This window comes from Populus trichocarpa, chromosome 1 (assembly GCF_000002775.5).
Source record: "Populus trichocarpa isolate Nisqually-1 chromosome 1, P.trichocarpa_v4.1, whole genome shotgun sequence".
NCBI classification, from domain to species: domain Eukaryota; kingdom Viridiplantae; phylum Streptophyta; class Magnoliopsida; order Malpighiales; family Salicaceae; genus Populus; species Populus trichocarpa.
Genome location: NC_037285.2, coordinates 10,599,563 through 10,619,336, shown reverse-complemented (window position 1 = coordinate 10,619,336; position 19,774 = coordinate 10,599,563). Strand labels below are relative to the sequence as shown.

The following is a 19,774-nucleotide window of genomic DNA, read 5'->3' as shown; positions in this document are numbered from 1 at the left end:
TTTCATCCTTCAACATTTGATTAATTGAGAATCGAGCTTCATGATTTTTTTCCAAATAAGTTTCTTTTAGTCTAATGATTTAGGTCACAAGCTTGAAAAGTTAATGCGTGTTGACATCGTTTCTGTTTTTTCTTACTTATTTTCTTTTTTTTTTTCATTGTTTTCATCGTTCTTTTTTTTATATATAAAAAAACTTTGTGGTTTTCTTCATTTTTTTTCTATATCGGGTTATTTGATCTCATGACTTAGGTCGCAGGTTTGACGAGATAACTTGAGTTGACTAGACCTTGATTACTGGGGTTACATGTTTGACGAGATAACTTGGGATTAAAAGATGAAATTGAAAAGAAATAAAACTTGTACAAAAAAGCTAAGAACAAAAAATAAAAATAAAAAATAAAAAATAAAAAAAATAATGACTAAAGTTGAAATACCAACAATAAATAGGGTGGTCAACATATAATTTTGAGAGAAGAAGAGACAAAATAAAAAAACAGGAAGCTCCACCAATGATAAACTAGACCACCATCGTCCACACACACCACATGACTAGAAAGATGATGTGACAATGCTTTCAACTACACGGCAAAATAACATTTTTTGACATCAAAAAATGCAATCCGCGCTGCTCAATTGTGCAGACGCCTCCCATGTGCCTTAATTTTTTTTTTAATATTTGATCAAATACAAAATTTCTTTAAAACAAACATGATAGTAACAAAAAACCACAGTGAAAAGATAAAAAAACCCATTGACACAAATTTTAATTTTTTTAAGGGTATTTTGATCAGTTCACTATATGTTTTTGTTTATTTATTTATTATTTTTTATATTTGGTCAAATGCCAAATTATCCTTTAATTGAATTGATAATAATAATAAAAAATTATTGTGAAAATACAAAAATGCCACCTGATATCAATTTTAAATTTTAAATTTTTAAGGATATTTTGATTATTTTATTATGTATTTGAATAGGGAAAAACTTATTTATCTTCTGAATAATGAACTTTATAAAAAGATATAATTACCCCCCAACAACTAATATTAATTTTTTTTAGATGAAGAGCCAAAATTGTAAAATCACTGTTTTAGTGAATAATAACTTTACTCTGAGACTTTTGGTATAGCTTTTGTTAATTCAAGTTCTCTTCTTTTTTGAGTTGCTTTGTTCAGTTTCCGTTTTTTTTTTTGAAAAAGTTTAGACTGTTTCTAAATTATACCATTTTTAGTTTTTTTTTTTAATTGTGTGCTATTAGTCATTTCTCAATGTTATAGCATAAACCAGCTAAATCCCTCTTTTTTCATGTCGTTTTGCTTTAGAAAGGCGATTTTGTTTCTAAAGATGCATAATAGGAAAGATGACTTTTTTAGTAAATTCGCAAGGGGGATTTGAGTAGGGTAAGGATTTAAAAGGAGTTTAGGCTTTTTTTTTTTTTTTTTATTAATATGGATGTTCAGATCAATTTATGTACATCTCGATTAATCTCATGGACCCTGAAGTTAACGATCATGTAAATCTCCAATGACTTTGAGATTCGTGAGACTCGAATTGATAATTTTTAAGTTAGAGACCTAAACAGTTGAGCTACACTTCTCATAATTGAGTCTAGGTATTTTTTGTTAGATGGGTTGTTAAATATGTTGTTTGTTACTTGCATAATTTACTAATGCAGAGAGCAATGCCTAGTTTTATTTCATGCTTAGTTTTTTTTTTTTTTTTGAATTTACTCATTACATGTCTAAATTCAACAGATCATAAATGCTACCAGTGGAAGGGATGTGTTAGTGATTATGGCTGTAGGTGGTGGTAAGAGCCTTTGTTACCAACTCCCGGCTGTTCTTAATGATGGTATAACCCTTGTTATAAGTTATTATTGAGTTTGTTTTAAATTGTGGATTTAAGTGAGAAAAAAAATGTCCAAGTAAAAAAATAAATATTTATGTATTTGATTCATATAAGAATTTAAAGTTGTTATATTTTAGATAATACTTATTTATGAGTGTTTTTATTCTTATATTTTATTGGCTAGAGAGAGAAGAAAAAAAAAAGTTTTAGATTATTATGAATTTTAGGTGAGAGTAATTTTATTTAACACCTTATAATATATTATTTTTTTAATAGTGAATTTGTTTAGCCATCTGGACTCGTGGAGTAAGTTTAATTTACTAAACCATATAAATTTTACTTGTGTTTTTATGTGATTGATTGTATTTTTATTTATATTTTTTTATTTGTGAATTAATTTGAGGAAGTTGTGCAATAAATTATTAATAAAAATATACTTGAAAAACATCCTTCCAATATTGCTATAGAAAGAAAAAGAAGATAAATAAAAAAAACCACTTAAATATAATTATACTAATTTAATTAATTAATTAATTGGTTTTTGTGCAAATATTTTTTTTATAATCATTTAATTAATTAAAAATAGTCTTTGAACAACATGAATAAAAAACCAGACTATATCCATTATATAGGTCACGTGGTTGTCGGGACACCAGCTTAATAATAAAAAAAAAAAAATCATATTTCAACATTTTTTTTATAAAAATGTTAAATCAATGTTGTTTTATAAGTGATTTTTTTTTTAAAAAGTTAATTACGCGACACTTTAATCAGCTCTGACAAAGTTTACCTCAAAGTTTAAAACACGACCGGATCTAACGAGCAGGTCATGAGTCATCACAATGATTTATTTAGCTTCACTGAATTTAAATAACATTGCTGAGAAGTTATCCACGACCCCGACAGCGCCGCCCGGGCACCTTCAACTTCCTAGTATTAGCTAAAGAACCCTGCCCAGGTGTTGTTAAAGAATTTTCAATCAAATCCTTCTTTCCTCCTCGTTATTATGAATCATGAGCAACAGCAGCATATCGAAACACAGACGGCCTCGGACAGACAATAAATAACATGAAGCTCTCCTTCTCAATTCCATCAAATTCGAATTCGAAGGCAAAAAAACCAGTCTCAGACAAAGACGAAGGCCAATCAGACGATAACAACACCAAACAATATGTCACCGAATTCGATCCCACAAAAACCCTACAAAGCACTCGAACCCCAATTATCCAACCTATACAAAACGAATACCAACCCCACAAAAAATTGAAAAACATCGATCTCCTTCTCCACCCTGACCCCTCCACAGACCTCCGTTTCGAACTCCAAACCCTCTCCCCCGACCCCCCTGATCCCATGTCTTTCGGCCTCAATCTCCGTCAGCCCACCGCCACCGCCACTTCTCTGACCAAAGAAGCTAGAGTTGAGGATGAGATGTTGGAGAAATTGAGGTATGATTTGAAGAGGTTGCCAGAGGATCGAGGGTTTGAGGAGTTTGAAGAAATGCCAGTTGAGGATTTTGCCAAAGCGTTGCTTAAGGGTTATGGTTGGCATGAAGGGAGAGGTGTTGGAAAGAATGCTAAAGAAGATGTTAAAATCAAGCAGTACACTAAAAGAACTGATAAAGAAGGTTTGGGCTTTTTTTCTGCTTCACTTGATTCAAAAAATAGTAATAAAAATAGTAGCAATGGTGATGGTAGTGGTAGTGTTAAAGAGAAAGAATCAGAGAAGAATAAAGATGGGTTTTCTGTGGGTAAAGAAGTTAGAGTGTTTTTTGGTAAAAAGGAAAATTTGGGTTTGAAAGGTACGATTGTAGATAGGCTGGGTTCGGATTCGATTATTTTGAGGGTAGAAAAGAGTGGGGAGAGTGTGAAAGTTCGGGTTTCTGATGTTGCAGAATTGGGGTCGGGAGAAGAGGAGAGGTGTTTGAAGGAATTGAAGGATTTAAAGATCAAAGAAGAGAAGAAATCGAGTGATGGGGATAGGGAACAACGGCCTGTTAATAAGAGGAGCGTGGAGAGTAGAGAAAGTTTGATAATTGGGAATGGTGGCATTGTTAAAGAGAGAGGAGTTCAGTGGCTTAGGAGTCATATTCGGGTTAGGATAATTAGTAAGGACTTGAAAGGGGGTAAATTATATTTGAAGAAAGGAGAGGTGGTGGATGTGGTTGGGCCTTACAAGTGTGATGTAAGTATGGATGAAAGCAGGGAGTTGGTGCAAAGTGTAGATCAGGATCTTCTTGAGAATGCATTGCCACGTCGGGGGGGTCCAGTTCTTGTTCTTTATGGGAAGCATAGGGGAGCTTATGGGAATTTGGTTCAAAGGGACTTGGACAGAGAGGTTGGGGTTGTGCAGGATTATGGTAGCCATGAGTTGCTTAATGTCAAACTCGAGCAAATTGCAGAATATGTTGGAGATCCTAGCTACATCGGCTATTGATTCTCTTGGTGAGTATTGCAGACATCCCAGTTCCATCAATAGGTTTTTTGGGATACTTTGTCTTTATGCTTATGTGATATATGTGTATCTTTTCAGAATTTCAGATACCATGAGGAATTTATGGGTCTTATGCTATTTTAATTGCTACTATTGCTTCAGAAGATACTTTAGATAATAAATTGTTTTTCAATCTTGTTTCACTATTTTCACTAATTCTAATGCAAATGCATGTTGAAGCATATGATTAATGTGAACTTGGAATAAAAATTTCATCACAGGTGAATAAAATTGCTTTTTGACAAACTCTTGCTATTCTAAAATGCTTTTAAATTTGAATTGCTATTGTTGCTTCAGAAAATACTTTAGATGTAAATCGTTTTTCTATCTTGTTTCACTATTTTCACTGATTCTAATGCAAATGCTGATGGTTCATGTTGAAGCATGATTAATGTGAACTTCGAATGAAAATTTCATCATATGTGAATAAAATTGATTTTTGACAAACTCTTGCTATTCTAAAATGCTTTTAAATTTCAATTTTGAAGATCATAAGTTGCATAAGCTTCGAGATTGTGAGTTCTAATCTGTTTGAATTATCTTTAAGTTCTTAGCTGGTAATTATTACTGGCCCCAGTTTTTAATCCTTATAGTGTTGATTGGGGCCATCTTTTATTTTTTTCATTGGCCTTCACTTAATAATCTTAGCCAAATGCCTTTTCTTGCTCAAGTTCCGAAGTTCGTGCAAAACTAATGAAATCAGGTTCCAGAGTTATTCTAGGCTTCTAATCATATAGGTCATGCCACTGAGAATTCTTGTTATTGTAGGAGAATTTCAGACAAGATGTTAGGGGTTTTGCAAATAATTGGGAATAGGAAATAAGATTAGTGGGGTTGCACCTTACTAAAAGGAGAAAGTATTGACAGGCTTCCCTTTTTTTCTTTCCTCTTCCTGCTCCCCTAACTCATTTGATCACTGAAAGGGTGCTTGAAGGGAGCAGGGGCTGTATCTTTAAGATTCTGTTTGACAATCAAGTTTAAATGGAAAAAAAAAACAATCAAATAATGAAAGACAGATAAACCTATTATCATACTAGCCTTCTTGGCTCTTTGGAATTAATTGCTAGGAGTTTGTGGTGTCATGTCTAATAAAAAGGGTACATCATCTGATCCACGAGGTGCTAAGGCTGAAAATTGCCACTCAAAATTTGGTTGTGATTTGAATCTTGCTATGTTTCAAAAAACTTTATCCGTTTCCTTTTAACAAATGAAAAACAGAAATGGTTGTAGAACAAAGATAGTTTCTTCCATCATTATGAATGATTATAAAAATTTTGGTTTGCTGTTTTGTGCCATCATCCTTGCTCTCTCTCTCTCTCTCTCTCTCGCTCTCTTTCTTTCTCGATTCTCTTATCCCAACTTTTGAGCCCCCACCACCGTGTCTCCTTAAAGCAGCACCCGAAATCTTTGGTTTGAGGTGAAACTCGCTCTAGCATGTTTGGTTTTCAATGATAAAATTAATTTCTACTCTTATACCATTTTGAAACCAGTTATTGGTTTCGATTTTCTGTGTTCAGGAGTATAAATAAAAACCATTTTAATGGTAAGTATATTAACCACGCACTTTTGGTCTGATTTCATTATGGAATCTATTTGTTGCTCTTGCTGATATTGTTTGCTGCTAGATTTTGAATCTTGTGTTTCTTGTTGGTGCGATTATTGTAATTCGAAGTAGTAAACATATTGAACTCAAGCTTGCTTTGATTTCTGAGTTTTTTTTATTGCTGCATATCTTTCTGATTTAACAATCTTTTGCACTGATATGTCTGCAGGATGAGTGCTGATGCATTACACAGAAGGAGCATGTTCAGATTTTTCCGATATTTGATTGTGGAGTCCCAAAGTTTGCCCATTCCTGTACACAACTATTGCCTTCAGTTGTCCTGTAATTGCTCTTTTGGTTTGATGTAGTTACATGACATTCTGCAACAGGATTAAGATCAGTCAGATGGAGAGACCTTCCTCGGTTTAAAGATCTGAAGCAACATGTCATTAGCCATTTTCAATGGAAAAAACGAAATTAGAAAAGCTAGATTGCCAGTTTAATTGCTATAATTGCCTAATTGGTTATCTGAATGCAGATTGCATTTGGAATGGTAATGGCGACTGGAATGTAAACTGATATTGGCTCTATGGCTTGTGTGTAGAATAAAAACAATTGTAACACTAGTTGGTATACAATGCAGTAAAAGAGATCACAGTGACTCAGTGTGTAGCTGCTTACTCACAAAGAAGAAAGCATTGAAGCAGCCTCGTGAACATTGATCCGCGTGAAACAGGACAGTGTATTAGACCCCTGAGTGGTGCATTTGAAAACTAAACATTTTTTCAAGAATGACAACGCCTTGAAACAGCATAGAGTCGACCGGATGTGTTTAACCAAGGCAATGAAGCGTGAAGTTTACACATGCGGTCGAAGCACAAGAGTGTTGATATAATTTCTTAGAGATTCTCGTCGATTTTTAGTTTTCAAATCCCACTCTCGTAGAGATCAAATCTCCTTTGGTCAAGTAAATCATTTTTCAGGGTGAAAAATATTGCAACTTTCACGTCCCACTTCCTTTTCTCGTATGCTGCGGTGTCCATCACCAGTATTTTCCGAAAGCTGATTCTTTGCCGCAACGTCCAAAAAGAGAGGCAAGGAGAAAGTGGCAGTTCCACGTGCTCCCTCTCTTTGCCTACCAAATTAAACCGCCCCTTCAATAATTAACAATTTAACAGCTTAGTGGGGATGGAGGGATGTGTGTAAATTGTAATGATGGGCATTCCTGTTTTAAAAAAACAAAAACTCATTCTAAAATTAATCTATTTTATATTTTTGTTTTGTTCTTACAATCAAAATACCCAATATCACTAGTGTAATATAATATAAGACAGGATTCTGGCATTTCCCATGGAAACAGTACTGGTGGGCAGTAGTGGACAACAACGTGGACTAACACCGACAATCTCAAAGCTTAGGCATCATCATAAACTCCCTCCTCCTCACTCTCTCTTCCCCACTTCAACAACCACCTGCACATCAGCCGTTACACTCGCTTCCAGGTTCTTCTTTCTCGACCATCACTCGACCATGGCTTTTTTACTTCTGCTTCTTGATTGAGTTCAGGTAGGAAATATTAATTTGTGAATCAGCTGGTTGCAGTTTTGAAACAACAAGTTCATGTTAGTTCAGTTTTATATGTGATGCATGCATGCGGAAGCGTACCCACTTTCTGAAATTTTTTTGACCTATTAATTCTATTGATATAGGAATCATTATTTTGATATCTAAGATCATGTAGCATCCTTCATTCCCTTTAATTACTGAAGCAGAGCTTCATTTGTCCATGACTTTTTTTTTTAATTGTGCTTCTTTCACTGTTTGATTGATTGAATTTCTATTCAAACTTTGGCATGCAGAAAGAGGAGGCTTAATAAGAAGTTAAGTTGCAGGGGATTGATGTCAAAAATGGCTGATCATGATCAAGCTAAGGTAGTCGCTGCTGATGTTGTCTCAGGGGATATGATTTTTCAGCCTATCTTGGAGGATGGGATTTTTCGATTTGATTGTTCTGCAGAAGCTAGAGCTGCTTCATATCCCAGCCTTTCATTCATCCGTAGCTCAGATAGGGACACGCCAATCATGAGTCACAGTGTTCCTTCATATACCCCTACTTATGAATGTGTTTCTGGGAAGCAGATTGTTAAATTCGAGGTGGGTAGTTACAGATTTCCCGTATTTGTACCTATCTAAATGTAAATTTGAAATCTTTTATGTTCATATTTTTGAGTTATTCCGAGTTTGACAGCTTACAATTTGTTTGGGGGTTTAGTTTCCTGATGGTACCACCTTTTATGGAACTGGAGAAGTTAGTGGACAGCTTGAGAGGACCGGAAAAAGAGTAAGTGCTTTTGTTTGATGCAACAGCCGTGATTGATTTGTTTTTTGTATGTGGTTCTTTATATAGAAGATTTTTTAATGTAGGTTTTCACATGGAACACGGATGCATGGGGTTATGGTCCTGGAACTACATCATTGTACCAGTCACATCCTTGGGTGCTGGCTGTTCTTCCAAATGGAGAGGCGTTAGGGGTTCTTGCAGACACCACGCTACGCTGTGAGGTGATGTGCCAATAATGAAAACATTTTTTATTGTTTTATCCCTTGTATGTTTCCCTAATCTTAACTTTCACCCTTACCATCAATAAGCAGATTGATCTGAGGAAGGAATCAATAATTCAGTTCATTGCTCCATCATCGTACCCTGTTGTTACATTTGGTCTTTTTGCTTCTCCCACAGATGTTCTGAAATCTTTGTCTCACGCCATTGGTAACTTCCTAACAATTTTAGATTTGATTTGCTTCATGAATCTGTTCTCTGCTTCAATTGCCTTTTTTTGCATGTCCTGTTAATTGTCTGCTCATTTCATTTGTTATTGCATTTGTTCCATTTACTTATTGTGTGTGTTTATGGAAAGAAAAATATATTGTAAAAAATGGACTCTTACTTTACTGTTACAAGTTAGAGAGGATTTTTGGTGACTTGATCTTTGTTTTTTGGGTTTTGGAATTGTTTTGGTGTTTCTGATGTTTTGATCTGGGGTTTCTTATATGATAATGGCTTTTGTTATGAGCTTGTAGAGAGGTTTGTGGAGAGATTAGAGAGTAGAGAAATGGGAATCAGTGAATATCCTCTTCCTTAGCAAATAATAGTGGAGGGGTAATGGCAAATTGACTTTTGAATTGGCTAAAACGAACAGAAATATGTGCGGGAAGAGGAGGGAATATAAAAGGTTGAAATGATGGAGTGGGCTGCATAATGATGGCGGCTTAACTGCCATGAAACAGTTGGGATCTTGCTAGGGGCAGGCTCCTAAGATGATGGGGGCATGGAACTTTGCCAAAATGAGAATTTGAATTAATTTGGCATTACTGACAAGGGTTTTCAGTTCACAATGGATGGCTTTCTTCTTTCCTTTATTTTTATCCTCAAATTTGGAACATCTAAGACTATATTTGCCACTTTGTGGGTTAGAAACCATTCAGTAACAGCCAGAGTAGACACTAGGATTTTATTTTATTATATTTGAAAAAATCTGGTTTGCTAGTTGTTTATGCTGTGTCACTTTCCTCAGGAACTGTTTTTATGCCTCCAAAGTGGTCGTTAGGCTATCAACAATGCCGGTGGAGCTATGATTCAGATGAGAGAGTTCGCGAGGTGCACTTTTTTAGGATTCATGCATGTAAAATGTTAACTATTACAGGATTTCAAGCTAGCCCCCTGTCCTGATCTCTTCTTCTTAGCTGTGGAAAGACAGTTTTCAATGTTATCTTCCCAAAGTTCTGTTCACCCCATATTAGAGGCCCTCAATTGCTTAAAATTGTTTACTTCATTCTTATTATTTGACATTGTATATCCGTTCTGGCTGCTGAGCCTTCTAAATTTGCAGATTGCCAGAACTTTTCGAGAGAAGGGCATACCATGTGATGTTATATGGATGGATATTGACTACATGGATGGCTTTCGCTGTTTCACATTTGACCAGGCATGTGCTTTGCTTGAATGATCCTTTGTTGACAAGTTCATTGTATTTGAGAAGAGGGTTTGGATTTTTATTTGGGGTGGGAAGGGGTTTCACTAATAGAAAGGACATCAGTTTAGTTTCGATGTTTAATGAGGGGCAGATAAAGGAAATATTTATTGAATTATAATGTCATATTATAACTAATATTTTCAGGAACGTTTTCGAGATCCACAATCTTTGGTAAAAGATCTCCATGATGATGGATTTAAAGCGATTTGGATGCTTGACCCTGGTATCAAGAAAGAAGAAGGATATTTGATCTATGACAGTGGTTCTGAAAATGATGCATGGATCAAGAAAGCAGATGGGGAGCCATTTGTTGGTATGAATGTAACATAGCATGCTTTAGTAATTACCCTTAATTTTCTTACATTTACATTGACAAGTTATGGTTTTATTGCCACGTCCAGGGGAGGTATGGCCTGGGCCCTGTGTTTTTCCTGATTTCACACAATCAAAAGTTCGCGCTTGGTGGGCTCTTTTAGTTAAAGATTTTACATCTAATGGTGTTGATGGCATATGGAATGATATGAATGAGCCAGCTGTTTTCAAAGTAATTCTATGCTTCTTTCTCAAGCCTTCCATTTCTGGCTGTCATTTCTTGGTCTCATTACTTTGCTTTTCAGACTGTTACAAAGACGATGCCTGAGAGCAATTTACATCTAGGAGATGAAGAAATTGGAGGTTGTCAGAATCACTCACACTATCACAATGTATTCCCCCAAAACTATAATCTTTTTTTCCCCCCTGTGGCAAGATAATGATATCTAAGAATGGGATGCCAGTGCTATTATTTTCTTCAGTATTATGCATTCTTACCAGCAACCCTCTGGAAGAACTATTTCGTCTAATTTATGAACTGCTTGCTCTTCTGATGGTTTGTTTGCGTTCATCACTGTGAAGAAAATAATTTTTGAAATTCTAGTCATTCTTGTTGGTTTCTCACTTATAGGTATATGGCATGCTTATGGCAAGATCAACATATGAGGGGATGAAGTTAGCCAATGAAAATAAGCGTCCTTTTGTACTCACCAGAGCTGGATTTATTGGTAGTCAAAGGTATGCTGCAACATGGACGGGAGATAACCTTTCAAACTGGGAGCACGTACACATGTCTATCTCCATGGTACTTCAATTGGTAAGCCTATTTTTTACCCAATGAGAAGTAGGCAAATTGACTTCGTTTTTTGCCTTTTAGTATGTTATAAGTTATGCTTTTATCTATCTCATATGTGTCCCTAGATCCTCACATCATCATTTTTGTAATGCTTTGATTTTTTTCCCTTCCAAGGCTGAAGAGTCATTTCCTAATAGCTTCTCTTAAAGGCCATGTGTAAATGGTAACCACTTGGATTTGACCATTGCACCATATGTTATAAAATTTATTACTTGGTTTTGTTTCTTTAGAGAGAGAAACTGTTGTCAGAAAGGGAAAGTGCTCCCTTTTACAAAATGAAATTAAAAGTTTTACTTTCTCTTCTTGCAATATGGTGATTTTCTCTAATTTAAGTTTAACACTATGGATAGGGACTCAGTGGTCAGCCACTCTCTGGACCTGATATTGGTGGATTTGCTGGAAATGCAACACCCAAACTTTTTGGAAGGTGGATGGGTGTGGGTGCTATGTTTCCTTTCTGCCGTGGGCATTCTGAAAAGAGCACAAATGATCATGAGCCATGGTCTTTTGGGGAAGAGGTTTGTGATTCATGCTTGCAATTTGATACCTCTCACTTATTTCTTACTTGTGATATGAACTTGGATGTTTCATTTTGTGCACAGTCTGGAGCAATTGATATTTGCAAGAACATTGTCATCTGTTGTAACTGCTAAAAGTTTACCTTCTACATATGTTCCAGAATCGCATTACCTCTTGTTAAGATCATATGTTTTTATAGCTTTGTTGCCACCATAATTTTTCCATGTTGCTGGTTAATGTAGCTACTTTTTATGTTCTACCATCAATTTTTATTGCTTACTAACTTTAGTTCCATTAGTGTGAAGAAGTGTGCCGTCTAGCATTAAAGAGGCGCTATCGACTTCTACCACATATATACACTCTGTTTTATTTGGCACACACAACAGGTATCCCGGTGGCAACTCCAACTTTCTTTGCTGGTACGTCCTTGTGCAGTTGAATAATCTTACTTCATTTAAGGAACTTCAGAATGTTTTTACATTCATTATGGTCACTTATTGTTTCCGTGTAAATTGCCCATGCAGATCCAAAAGATCCTGGCTTAAGGACCACTGAAAATTCCTTCCTGCTGGGTCCTCTTCTTGTCTTTTCAAGGTTCTCATTCTCCTTATTTAAAGATTCATACTAGCTTAAATGTGTTTGATTTACTTGATTTCCTCTCACACCATGTGAGCTGGGTCGTAGGTTTTAATTCAAATTGTAGATTAATAAGGCCATAAGAGGCAACAGTGTTATTGACAGCCATTTTATCAGCGGGAAGATTCATTAAGGGGGTAACTTATATGCATTATACACAGTTTAGAGATCAGTTGGCCAGTGTCTTTATTAATTGTCTTGGTGATAAAATCTCTATTTCTTGCAAGATGTGCTTGAGAGACACCTGTGCTGTTGTGCACCATTTTGAGGGGCAGTGTTGGTAGGAGTATTTATATAATACTGTATATTTGCTTGCTTGATGCCTAACATTCTTGTAAGAAAGTAGAATATGCCTATACAGTATAATAGTTCTGTATGCATTGAGGAAAAATTACAATGTCATCATCTTCACTTGTCGTAATTCTTTTTGGTTGTGTTTGTCTCTTGGGTGATAATTGGTAGAGCTCTTTGAGATAGCGTTTTCTTGCAGCATCCCTATGCAATTCGTACTAATCCTCTTTTATTTTCTTTAGCACCATTGCTGATCAGGGAATGGATAGATTGCATCCAGTGCTGCCCAAGGGAATCTGGTTGAGATTTGATTTTGATGATTCACACCCGGTATCTATTATTTTATTTTCATCTTGCTCTACTTCATCTAATTATATCTTCTTACTTACCTTTATATGTAACAGGATTTACCGACATTATATTTGCAAGGAGGATCAATAATTCCTTTGGCTCCCCCACATCAGCATGTTGGTGAAGCAAATCTGTCAGATGACTTGACACTCCTTGTAGCTTTAGATCAAAATGGTATTTCTCACGCTTGTTAGTTTTTATAAAGGGCAGGTGTTGAATTGTTTGCTCAAAGATGTGAAGTTTAATATGCCCTTATGATAGAAGTTTGATATATTGGACCTCATAAACTCCTAATTCCATTCACAAGCTTGCAAATTAGACCATGGCAAGCCATGGAGTTATAGGGTGTTAAGCATGGTGAATTTGGATACTCTGAATAGTAACATGCCCCCCCCCCCCAAAAAAAAAAAAAATAATAAAAAAAATAGAGTATCAATTGCAATTAGCATGCCAGTATTAGGAATTGGGTAAGTTTGGGGAAAGTATCATTTTCCCCTAAGTGTTCGCACAACCCGCATTATACTAATGCAATCTTAATCACTTTTAACTGATGAGACATTTTTTTAAGCCTGTCCTACTGTTTTGTGAAGCAAAACGTTGGTTGATAAAAGGTACCTTCTGGTTCTTTACATGTGTGCACGTGTATTGGTGGGAGAATGTATCTTGATGGATTGGTTTGACCTGGTTGCATTACATTTCTGCATTTGTAGGGCATGCTGAAGGATTACTATTTGAAGATGAAGGTGATGGGTATGAATTCACCAGAGGTGGATATCTGTTGACACGTTATGTCGCCGAACTTCAATCTTCAGCTGTTACTGTCAGAGTTTCCCAAATGGAAGGATCATGGAAGAGGCCCAGACGCCGTCTGCGTGTGCAGTTATTGCTTGGTGGAGGTGCAATGGTATGTCTTCTGTTGTCAATGAACATTGTTAGGGCATACTTGGCGTTCACTGTAAACTACCACTGGTGAAACATATGTTTAAAATATTTATTAATCTTTTTATCCTTGAGCAGCTTGACTCATGGGGCATAGATGGAGATGTCCTGAAAATCAATATGCCCACAGAAGTTGAAGTTTCTACACTGGTGTCCACCAGTGAGAAACAATACAGGACCCGGTTAGGTATTGGTACTTCTTTTTGGTTGTCAATATCCTCTATTTTCCGCCTTTTTGTAATTTTTTAAACATTAGTTATAAACTATTTTTAAAACATATAGGCCCATAATTCTTGTTGGTTAAAAACTCATCATTTTCTTCTTTAGTTTAGTCTCCATTTTGATTTTCATGAAGAGAATATTTACTTTTCTCAGGGCATATGCATTCAATATGTGGGCCAGAATAGAATATTCTCCTTTCTTCTTGTTTCTTCTTGAAATTTCACTTGCACATCTTCGTTTTAGTATGTCTCATTCATTCTCACAACTGTAGTTGTGTTCCTTTGGTAATCATATTTGGATGGCTATGATGCCCTCCAAGGATAGGGCTCTCTGCGTGTTTAAAGGTTTTCAAAAGGATAGACACTAATTGGTTTATTGTAGTTGAGGAGGCTGCTTGTGGTTTTCTAACTCTGCCTTTATGTGTTATTGCTAGAGTTCGTGGAATTTTTTCCTTTATGGTGGTTGAGATGCAGGAATGATGGAAATCATTTCTTGTCTTCCTTGCAGTCTTTTACGAATATTTAATGTATATATTTTAGGTGGATAGGCTTGTCATTCCACCCTTTTGAATGCATCACATAGTTCTTTCCAAATGCTATTTTTTAGGCTTTATTTTTTATTTTCAAATCAGTTTGTGTCCTCAATAACTTCTCAAATGCAGAATGTGCCAAGCATATTCCAGAGTTGGAAGAGGTTTCTGGACCCAAGGGAGTAGTGGATCTTTCAAAAGTCCCTGTTGAATTGAAAAACGGTGATTGGATTGCTAAAGTAGTTCCCTGGATTGGAGGCAGAATTATTTCCATGGAGCACCTTCCTTCGGGTAATGCTTACAACCCAGCAAAACTTTTCTTTCTTCTTCTTCTTTTTTTTTAACCTGGCCAAGGTAATTTGAAGTTCTTGAGAGCAGAGGTTCACCTAATATGATCCAAAAACTCACTATCTCCTTTTATTGGCAATGATTGAAGGAACACAGTGGCTTCATAGCAGGGTTGAGATTGATGGATATGAAGAGTATAGTGGTACCGAGTACCGGTCAGCAGGATGTTCTGAAGAATATAGTGTCATTGAGTAAGTTGCTGACTTGTTTGACTAATTTCATTGTAGTTTTTGATCTTTGGGAACATAAATGATTCCAATGTAATTCCTTTCTGATACAAAGCCCAATTCTTCCTTATGACTGAATATTCAAGTAGTGCAGGGTAGAGAAAAAGAGTGAGTTATTAACTCATATAACTGATAAATCAAACAACAATTCTTAACTTCCTTGAGAATTTGTTTGGTTTTCAGAATATCAATCGCCATACAATCAACTATATCAAAAAAATAAATAAAAATAAATAGATAAATTTCTATTCTTGTCGCGTGGATCGAATTTATGGAGTTTCCCTATTTTCAATATGGATAGTTTGACCTTACTGAGGCGCTTTTTGGGGACCTCTTCTTTCCTTAATGCATTTGTTCTGTTTTCTCATACTTGAAAAGAACTGTAGTCCCTGGCCTTTTCATGTATCTGCTAGATACCCATGTTTATGCCTGTAATCGTTGCTTGTAGGCGGGATCTTGAGCATGCAGAAGAGGAGGAATCTCTTATTTTAGAAGGTAATATTGGTGGAGGGCTGGTTCTTCGACGGCAGATATCTATACTCAAAGATAATCCAAAGATTCTCCAGATTGACTCTGGCATTATAGCCCGCAGCGTTGGTGCTGGTTCTGGTGGATTTTCAAGGTTAGATGAAACATTCCTTATCTATGATGATTTTAATTTCTTTCAGCTACCATTAAGAGGATCTGTGCTCTTTAGGCTTTCTTTGCACCAACCCATAATGACATTGTCAATCCATCACATGGAGATATTGTTTAACTGTTTTTCCATCACAGTTACCATCTATCATTTTGTTTTGCTAAACAAATTAACAAGAACATGAATTATGAAGTGTGACAACATGCATTGCACAAGCTGTTTTGCAGTCTTTTACCTGAAGATGCATTCTGGAATTGGTTCTGAAATTGCATTTTACGTTGTTGTTTCTCTACAAAATCAGTCTTTTCACATGAGATAATCTTCAAAAACGTTAATTTCCCAGAAACAATTTTCTACTTCATTGTTTCTCTACAGGATTGCAGTCTTTTTACATGACCTTAAAAAGTACTCAATTGAATATTCTTTTTTTCTTCCTGTTTGGTCCTCTCCTATGCTTAATGTGTGCTAGGGCTGTAAGCTCACATTCTTTTCTTTTAATCATTATACAAGCATGCGCCAACATGTATATAAAGCTATGAATACCGAACTATTGTTGTTTCTGTGTTGTAGACTGGTTTGCTTGAGAGTACACCCGGCGTTTACTCTCCTTCACCCCACTGAAACTTTTGTCTCATTCACCTCCATTGATGGATCAAAGCATGAAATATGGCCTGAATCTGGGGATCAGTTCTATCAAGAGAATCTTCTGCCTAATGGTAAGTTCCTTGTCACCCTATTTTATGGTGTTTATACGGATTTTTTTTATATAATTTTTGTAGCGGAAAATGTAGAATGTAAATGGAACTGGAATGGATAAAGAAAGGAAACAAACCATGAGATCAAGCAAAGTTGGCAAAGGACTATTGCTTACAAAGCAGAGGTCCTGAAGTTGACTCAAGTCCCTGCTGTTAATCCCAAAATTAACAATAGAGATGGGAAGCTCTAGGGAACATTTCATTAACAAGTAACAATCCTCGAGGTTTGCTGAAATCACTGTGATCATCCTTCATAATTACAAAATAATCGTAATCACAATGCTAAAATTTTAGTTAATGCAAGTATCAAGAAACAGTGTAAAGTAGTAGTCAGTGTAATTACAATAACCTCAGCACTGCTCCAGTCATTAAACATTTCATTAATTCTTGCAAGAACTGTGGGTCTACTAAAGTAACAAAGTTTATTGAGAGCGTGTATGTGCATATGTTGAGCCTAATAATGTTTGTAAATTTTGATATCATTCATTGCGTTTCTTTTAGGTGAATGGATGCTGGTGGATCAATGTCAGGGCTTGGCTTTAGTCAATCGGTTTAACATTAATGAGGTTTTTAAGTGTTACATCCATTGGGGAACAGGGACAGTAAATCTGGAGCTGTGGTCTGAAGATAGGCCTGTTTCAAAGCAATCACCTCTCACAGTGTCCCATGGGTATGAGGTGAGAGGAATCTCGTAGTTACTTGTACAAGAGATGGATGCAGAGATATTCAACCAGCAGATTTAAATTGTGAAGTTTTAACTAAATAATGCATCAAAACTTCTTTTGGGAAAAAGAATGGTAAAATGGATCTAGGAAGCCAATCTGTGGATACGTACTGCACTAGGTTTATAACATAAATCAGCATTTCTTCAATAGAAGTAGTTTTATCGCTAACCTTCGACTATGGGCATCCCGGATTGGATGGGGGTGGTTAGGTTTGTAAGCTAGATACTTTTTAAACCCAAGTAGCCTAGTGGCTTGAGCACCTCCCCACCATCCTGCACAACCGAGCTTGAACCCGGAACGTGCTCACAAAGATTACAAGGTACTTCCACTCCTCAAAAAAGCCGGGAATTGTGACAAAACAACACTCCTATTTTACTGGATGAAGAAACGTAGGTTTAGGTCTTTCAGAAACTGAAGCAGCAGGCTTTAAATGGTGGCTTCTCTAGTTATCCCATAGCCCAAAGGCGCAGCCTTTGCTATGACCAAATATTCAACTAAAAATGTCTTTCGGAACTCTACTTGCAAAACTCTGTTATGAAAAAGCTTGAATTATATACAAAGAAATCATGTTGGTGCTAGCTGAAGCCACTAGCGAAAGATAGTCTTTATTTACACAAGAAACTTTGCCTTCAATTTTTGCCCATGCATTTGCTCTTCAAAGTGTTCACGTGGAGCTCAAGGATCTCTATGTAAGGTAGGAGTAGGACTTATGAGCATGTTAAGCTAGGTGCTCAGATTCGTCCTCTCTTTCTCGGCCTTCTCTTTCTCGAGCAAGTAAATTATTTCTGCTTCAGGCATATCCAAAAGGATCATTCACCTCCTCCACCTTTTCCATTAGCCTGTCATTTGTTAACATGCCTAGGCAGGCCCTTTGGATGGTCACCCAGCTTTCCTTTAATGGTAAAGTAATAATCCCTAGAACACATCCGATGATTGCTCCGACAACGGCACCTATTGCATTTGCATTTGCATTTTGTTTATTAGAAGAAACAAGTCTCTGTCAGGATCCTTCCAGCTTTTCCCAAATATAAGACCAATCTTGCTTGTCATGGCCCAGTGGGAATGTGGTTCACAGTGCTTTGGTAATAAAGCAGAAACCAGGATAGGCCTTGACCATGAAGTTTCAAGTGTAATGACGTGCCTCCCATACCAATGTGAACTCCTTGCCTCCGTCGTCAATGGGAAAGGACAATGGCAACACAAAAATATCCTGAAAAACTCAGTAGCAATCATAATCAAAGCAGGAATTTACTTTGGATTATCAATTCTATCATTAATTTTCTTTTCTTTTGTTTCCTCTTTCTTCATTGCATTTGCCTTTCAGTAATCTTGAGTCACTGGCAAATATAAACTGAAAATAATAACAACAATAATAATACCATAATTAATGTCAAATTTTGAGTCTCAAAAGCTGAAGTGTAAATGGATCAAAGCATAGATATATAATATTGTAATCATAGACCTATACAACTACATCAATAATTCTTGTAAAAACCACCGTCCACCGTCCACCATACAACAACAATAGCAAATAAGCTAGAATACAATATTGTTCTTCACATTTCTCTCCATCTGTGATTATGAGTCGGTGCAGAAGAGATTAAAAGACTGCAAGAATAAGTGGTGATCTTCGTTTTAACCCCCCCAATCACTGTAAAAAAAACAACGCAACCTTAAGTTTTGACTACTCTAAAACTGAACACCAAAGCTAATAGTTCTTAGAATTCGTTTAGTTGCTCTTAAATATATTTCACTTGGACAATGCATGAAACGGGATAGAAGACTTGAAGTATAGGCAACCAATCATGCTTTTGAACTTTTCTTCATTAAATCTATTGGTTCCATCTTCTTTACTAAATTTTTTCTTTTGATTCATTGGAGTAGTTGTTGGTTTGCAATTCTCTATATAAAAGTTCTTCAGATTTTCATTTGCATACTTCTTCTAGCAAATAAATATTTCATTTTTACTTTGCTTGATTTCCATTCCAATAAAATATGTTATGAGGCCAAGATCAATCATTTAAAAAGTTTGCATTATTTTCTGTTTGAATTCTTCAACTTGTTGTACATCCCTTCACGTCATTAGAAGGTCATCAACATCATAGAAGGATATGATAAGAATATTATTATTATTTTTCTTTACATAGAGAGTTGTCTTAGAAAAACTTTTCTGAAAGCCAAAGCTTATAATATAATCATTAATTCTGCTATATCAGGTTTTAGGTGTTTGCTTTAATTTATATAGAATTTTCTTTAACAAGTAGACTTTATTTTTTTTTCACAAATCATCTCACTGGAATACTTTCTAGTTCTTGTGTGCAGTAAGAGCAAAAGATATATTTTAATCAAAAGTTAAGATTTTTAACCCATCTCATGACTATACTGACACGCACGGGATCCTTTCCATGCTTCACTCTTGTTTTTTTTGACAAGGAAGAAATTCCTGGGAACAACTCAAAAACACTGATAGTTCCGATGGCTACAAAAAGAAAAATGCAGAGCATTTTGC

The 19,774-nt window shown here is 35.9% G+C and overlaps 2 protein-coding genes across 3 annotated transcripts; both read left to right on the top strand.

Moving 5' to 3' along the window:
* Positions 1-2,573: 2,573 nt before the first annotated feature.
* LOC18094055 (protein MOS2) lies at positions 2,574-6,545 on the top strand. Its single transcript, XM_006368212.3, has 2 exons — positions 2,574-4,292; positions 6,114-6,545. Exon 1 carries the CDS (start codon positions 2,917-2,919, stop codon positions 4,282-4,284), a length of 1,368 nt encoding a protein of 455 aa, XP_006368274.1. The 5' UTR covers positions 2,574-2,916; the 3' UTR covers positions 4,285-4,292; positions 6,114-6,545.
* A 573-nt stretch (positions 6,546-7,118) lies between these two features.
* On the top strand, positions 7,119-17,335 carry LOC18094054 (uncharacterized). Of its 2 annotated transcripts, none has more exons than XM_024593652.2 (23): positions 7,119-7,386; positions 7,744-8,038; positions 8,157-8,225; positions 8,309-8,446; positions 8,537-8,654; positions 9,460-9,542; positions 9,775-9,870; positions 10,063-10,231; positions 10,320-10,462; positions 10,536-10,622; positions 10,862-11,047; positions 11,437-11,604; positions 11,904-12,024; positions 12,130-12,199; positions 12,775-12,862; positions 12,937-13,057; positions 13,594-13,787; positions 13,901-14,009; positions 14,706-14,864; positions 15,010-15,112; positions 15,597-15,770; positions 16,356-16,501; positions 17,042-17,335. In XM_024593652.2, the coding sequence occupies exons 1-23, from the start codon at positions 7,235-7,237 to the stop codon at positions 17,233-17,235; spliced, it is 3,183 nt and encodes a 1,060-aa protein (XP_024449420.1). In that variant the 5' UTR covers positions 7,119-7,234; the 3' UTR covers positions 17,236-17,335. The 2 variants fall into 2 exon arrangements, with proteins under 2 accessions (XP_024449420.1, XP_024449422.1); XM_024593654.2 differs by having other exon boundaries at positions 7,244-7,450.
* Positions 17,336-19,774: the final 2,439 nt, after the last annotated feature.

Excerpts from the sequence above, each read along its gene's own strand:
- LOC18094054 (XM_024593652.2), top strand. The coding sequence starts at position 7,235 with ATGGAAACAGTACTGGTGGGCAGTAGTGGACAACAACGTGGACTAACA. Across the intron at positions 11,048-11,436 it reads TCTCCATGGTACTTCAATTG|GGACTCAGTGGTCAGCCACT; the intron begins GTAAGCCTATTT and ends CACTATGGATAG. Across the intron at positions 16,502-17,041 it reads AGAGAATCTTCTGCCTAATG|GTGAATGGATGCTGGTGGAT; the intron begins GTAAGTTCCTTG and ends CGTTTCTTTTAG.
- LOC18094055 (XM_006368212.3), top strand. The coding sequence starts at position 2,917 with ATGAAGCTCTCCTTCTCAATTCCATCAAATTCGAATTCGAAGGCAAAA.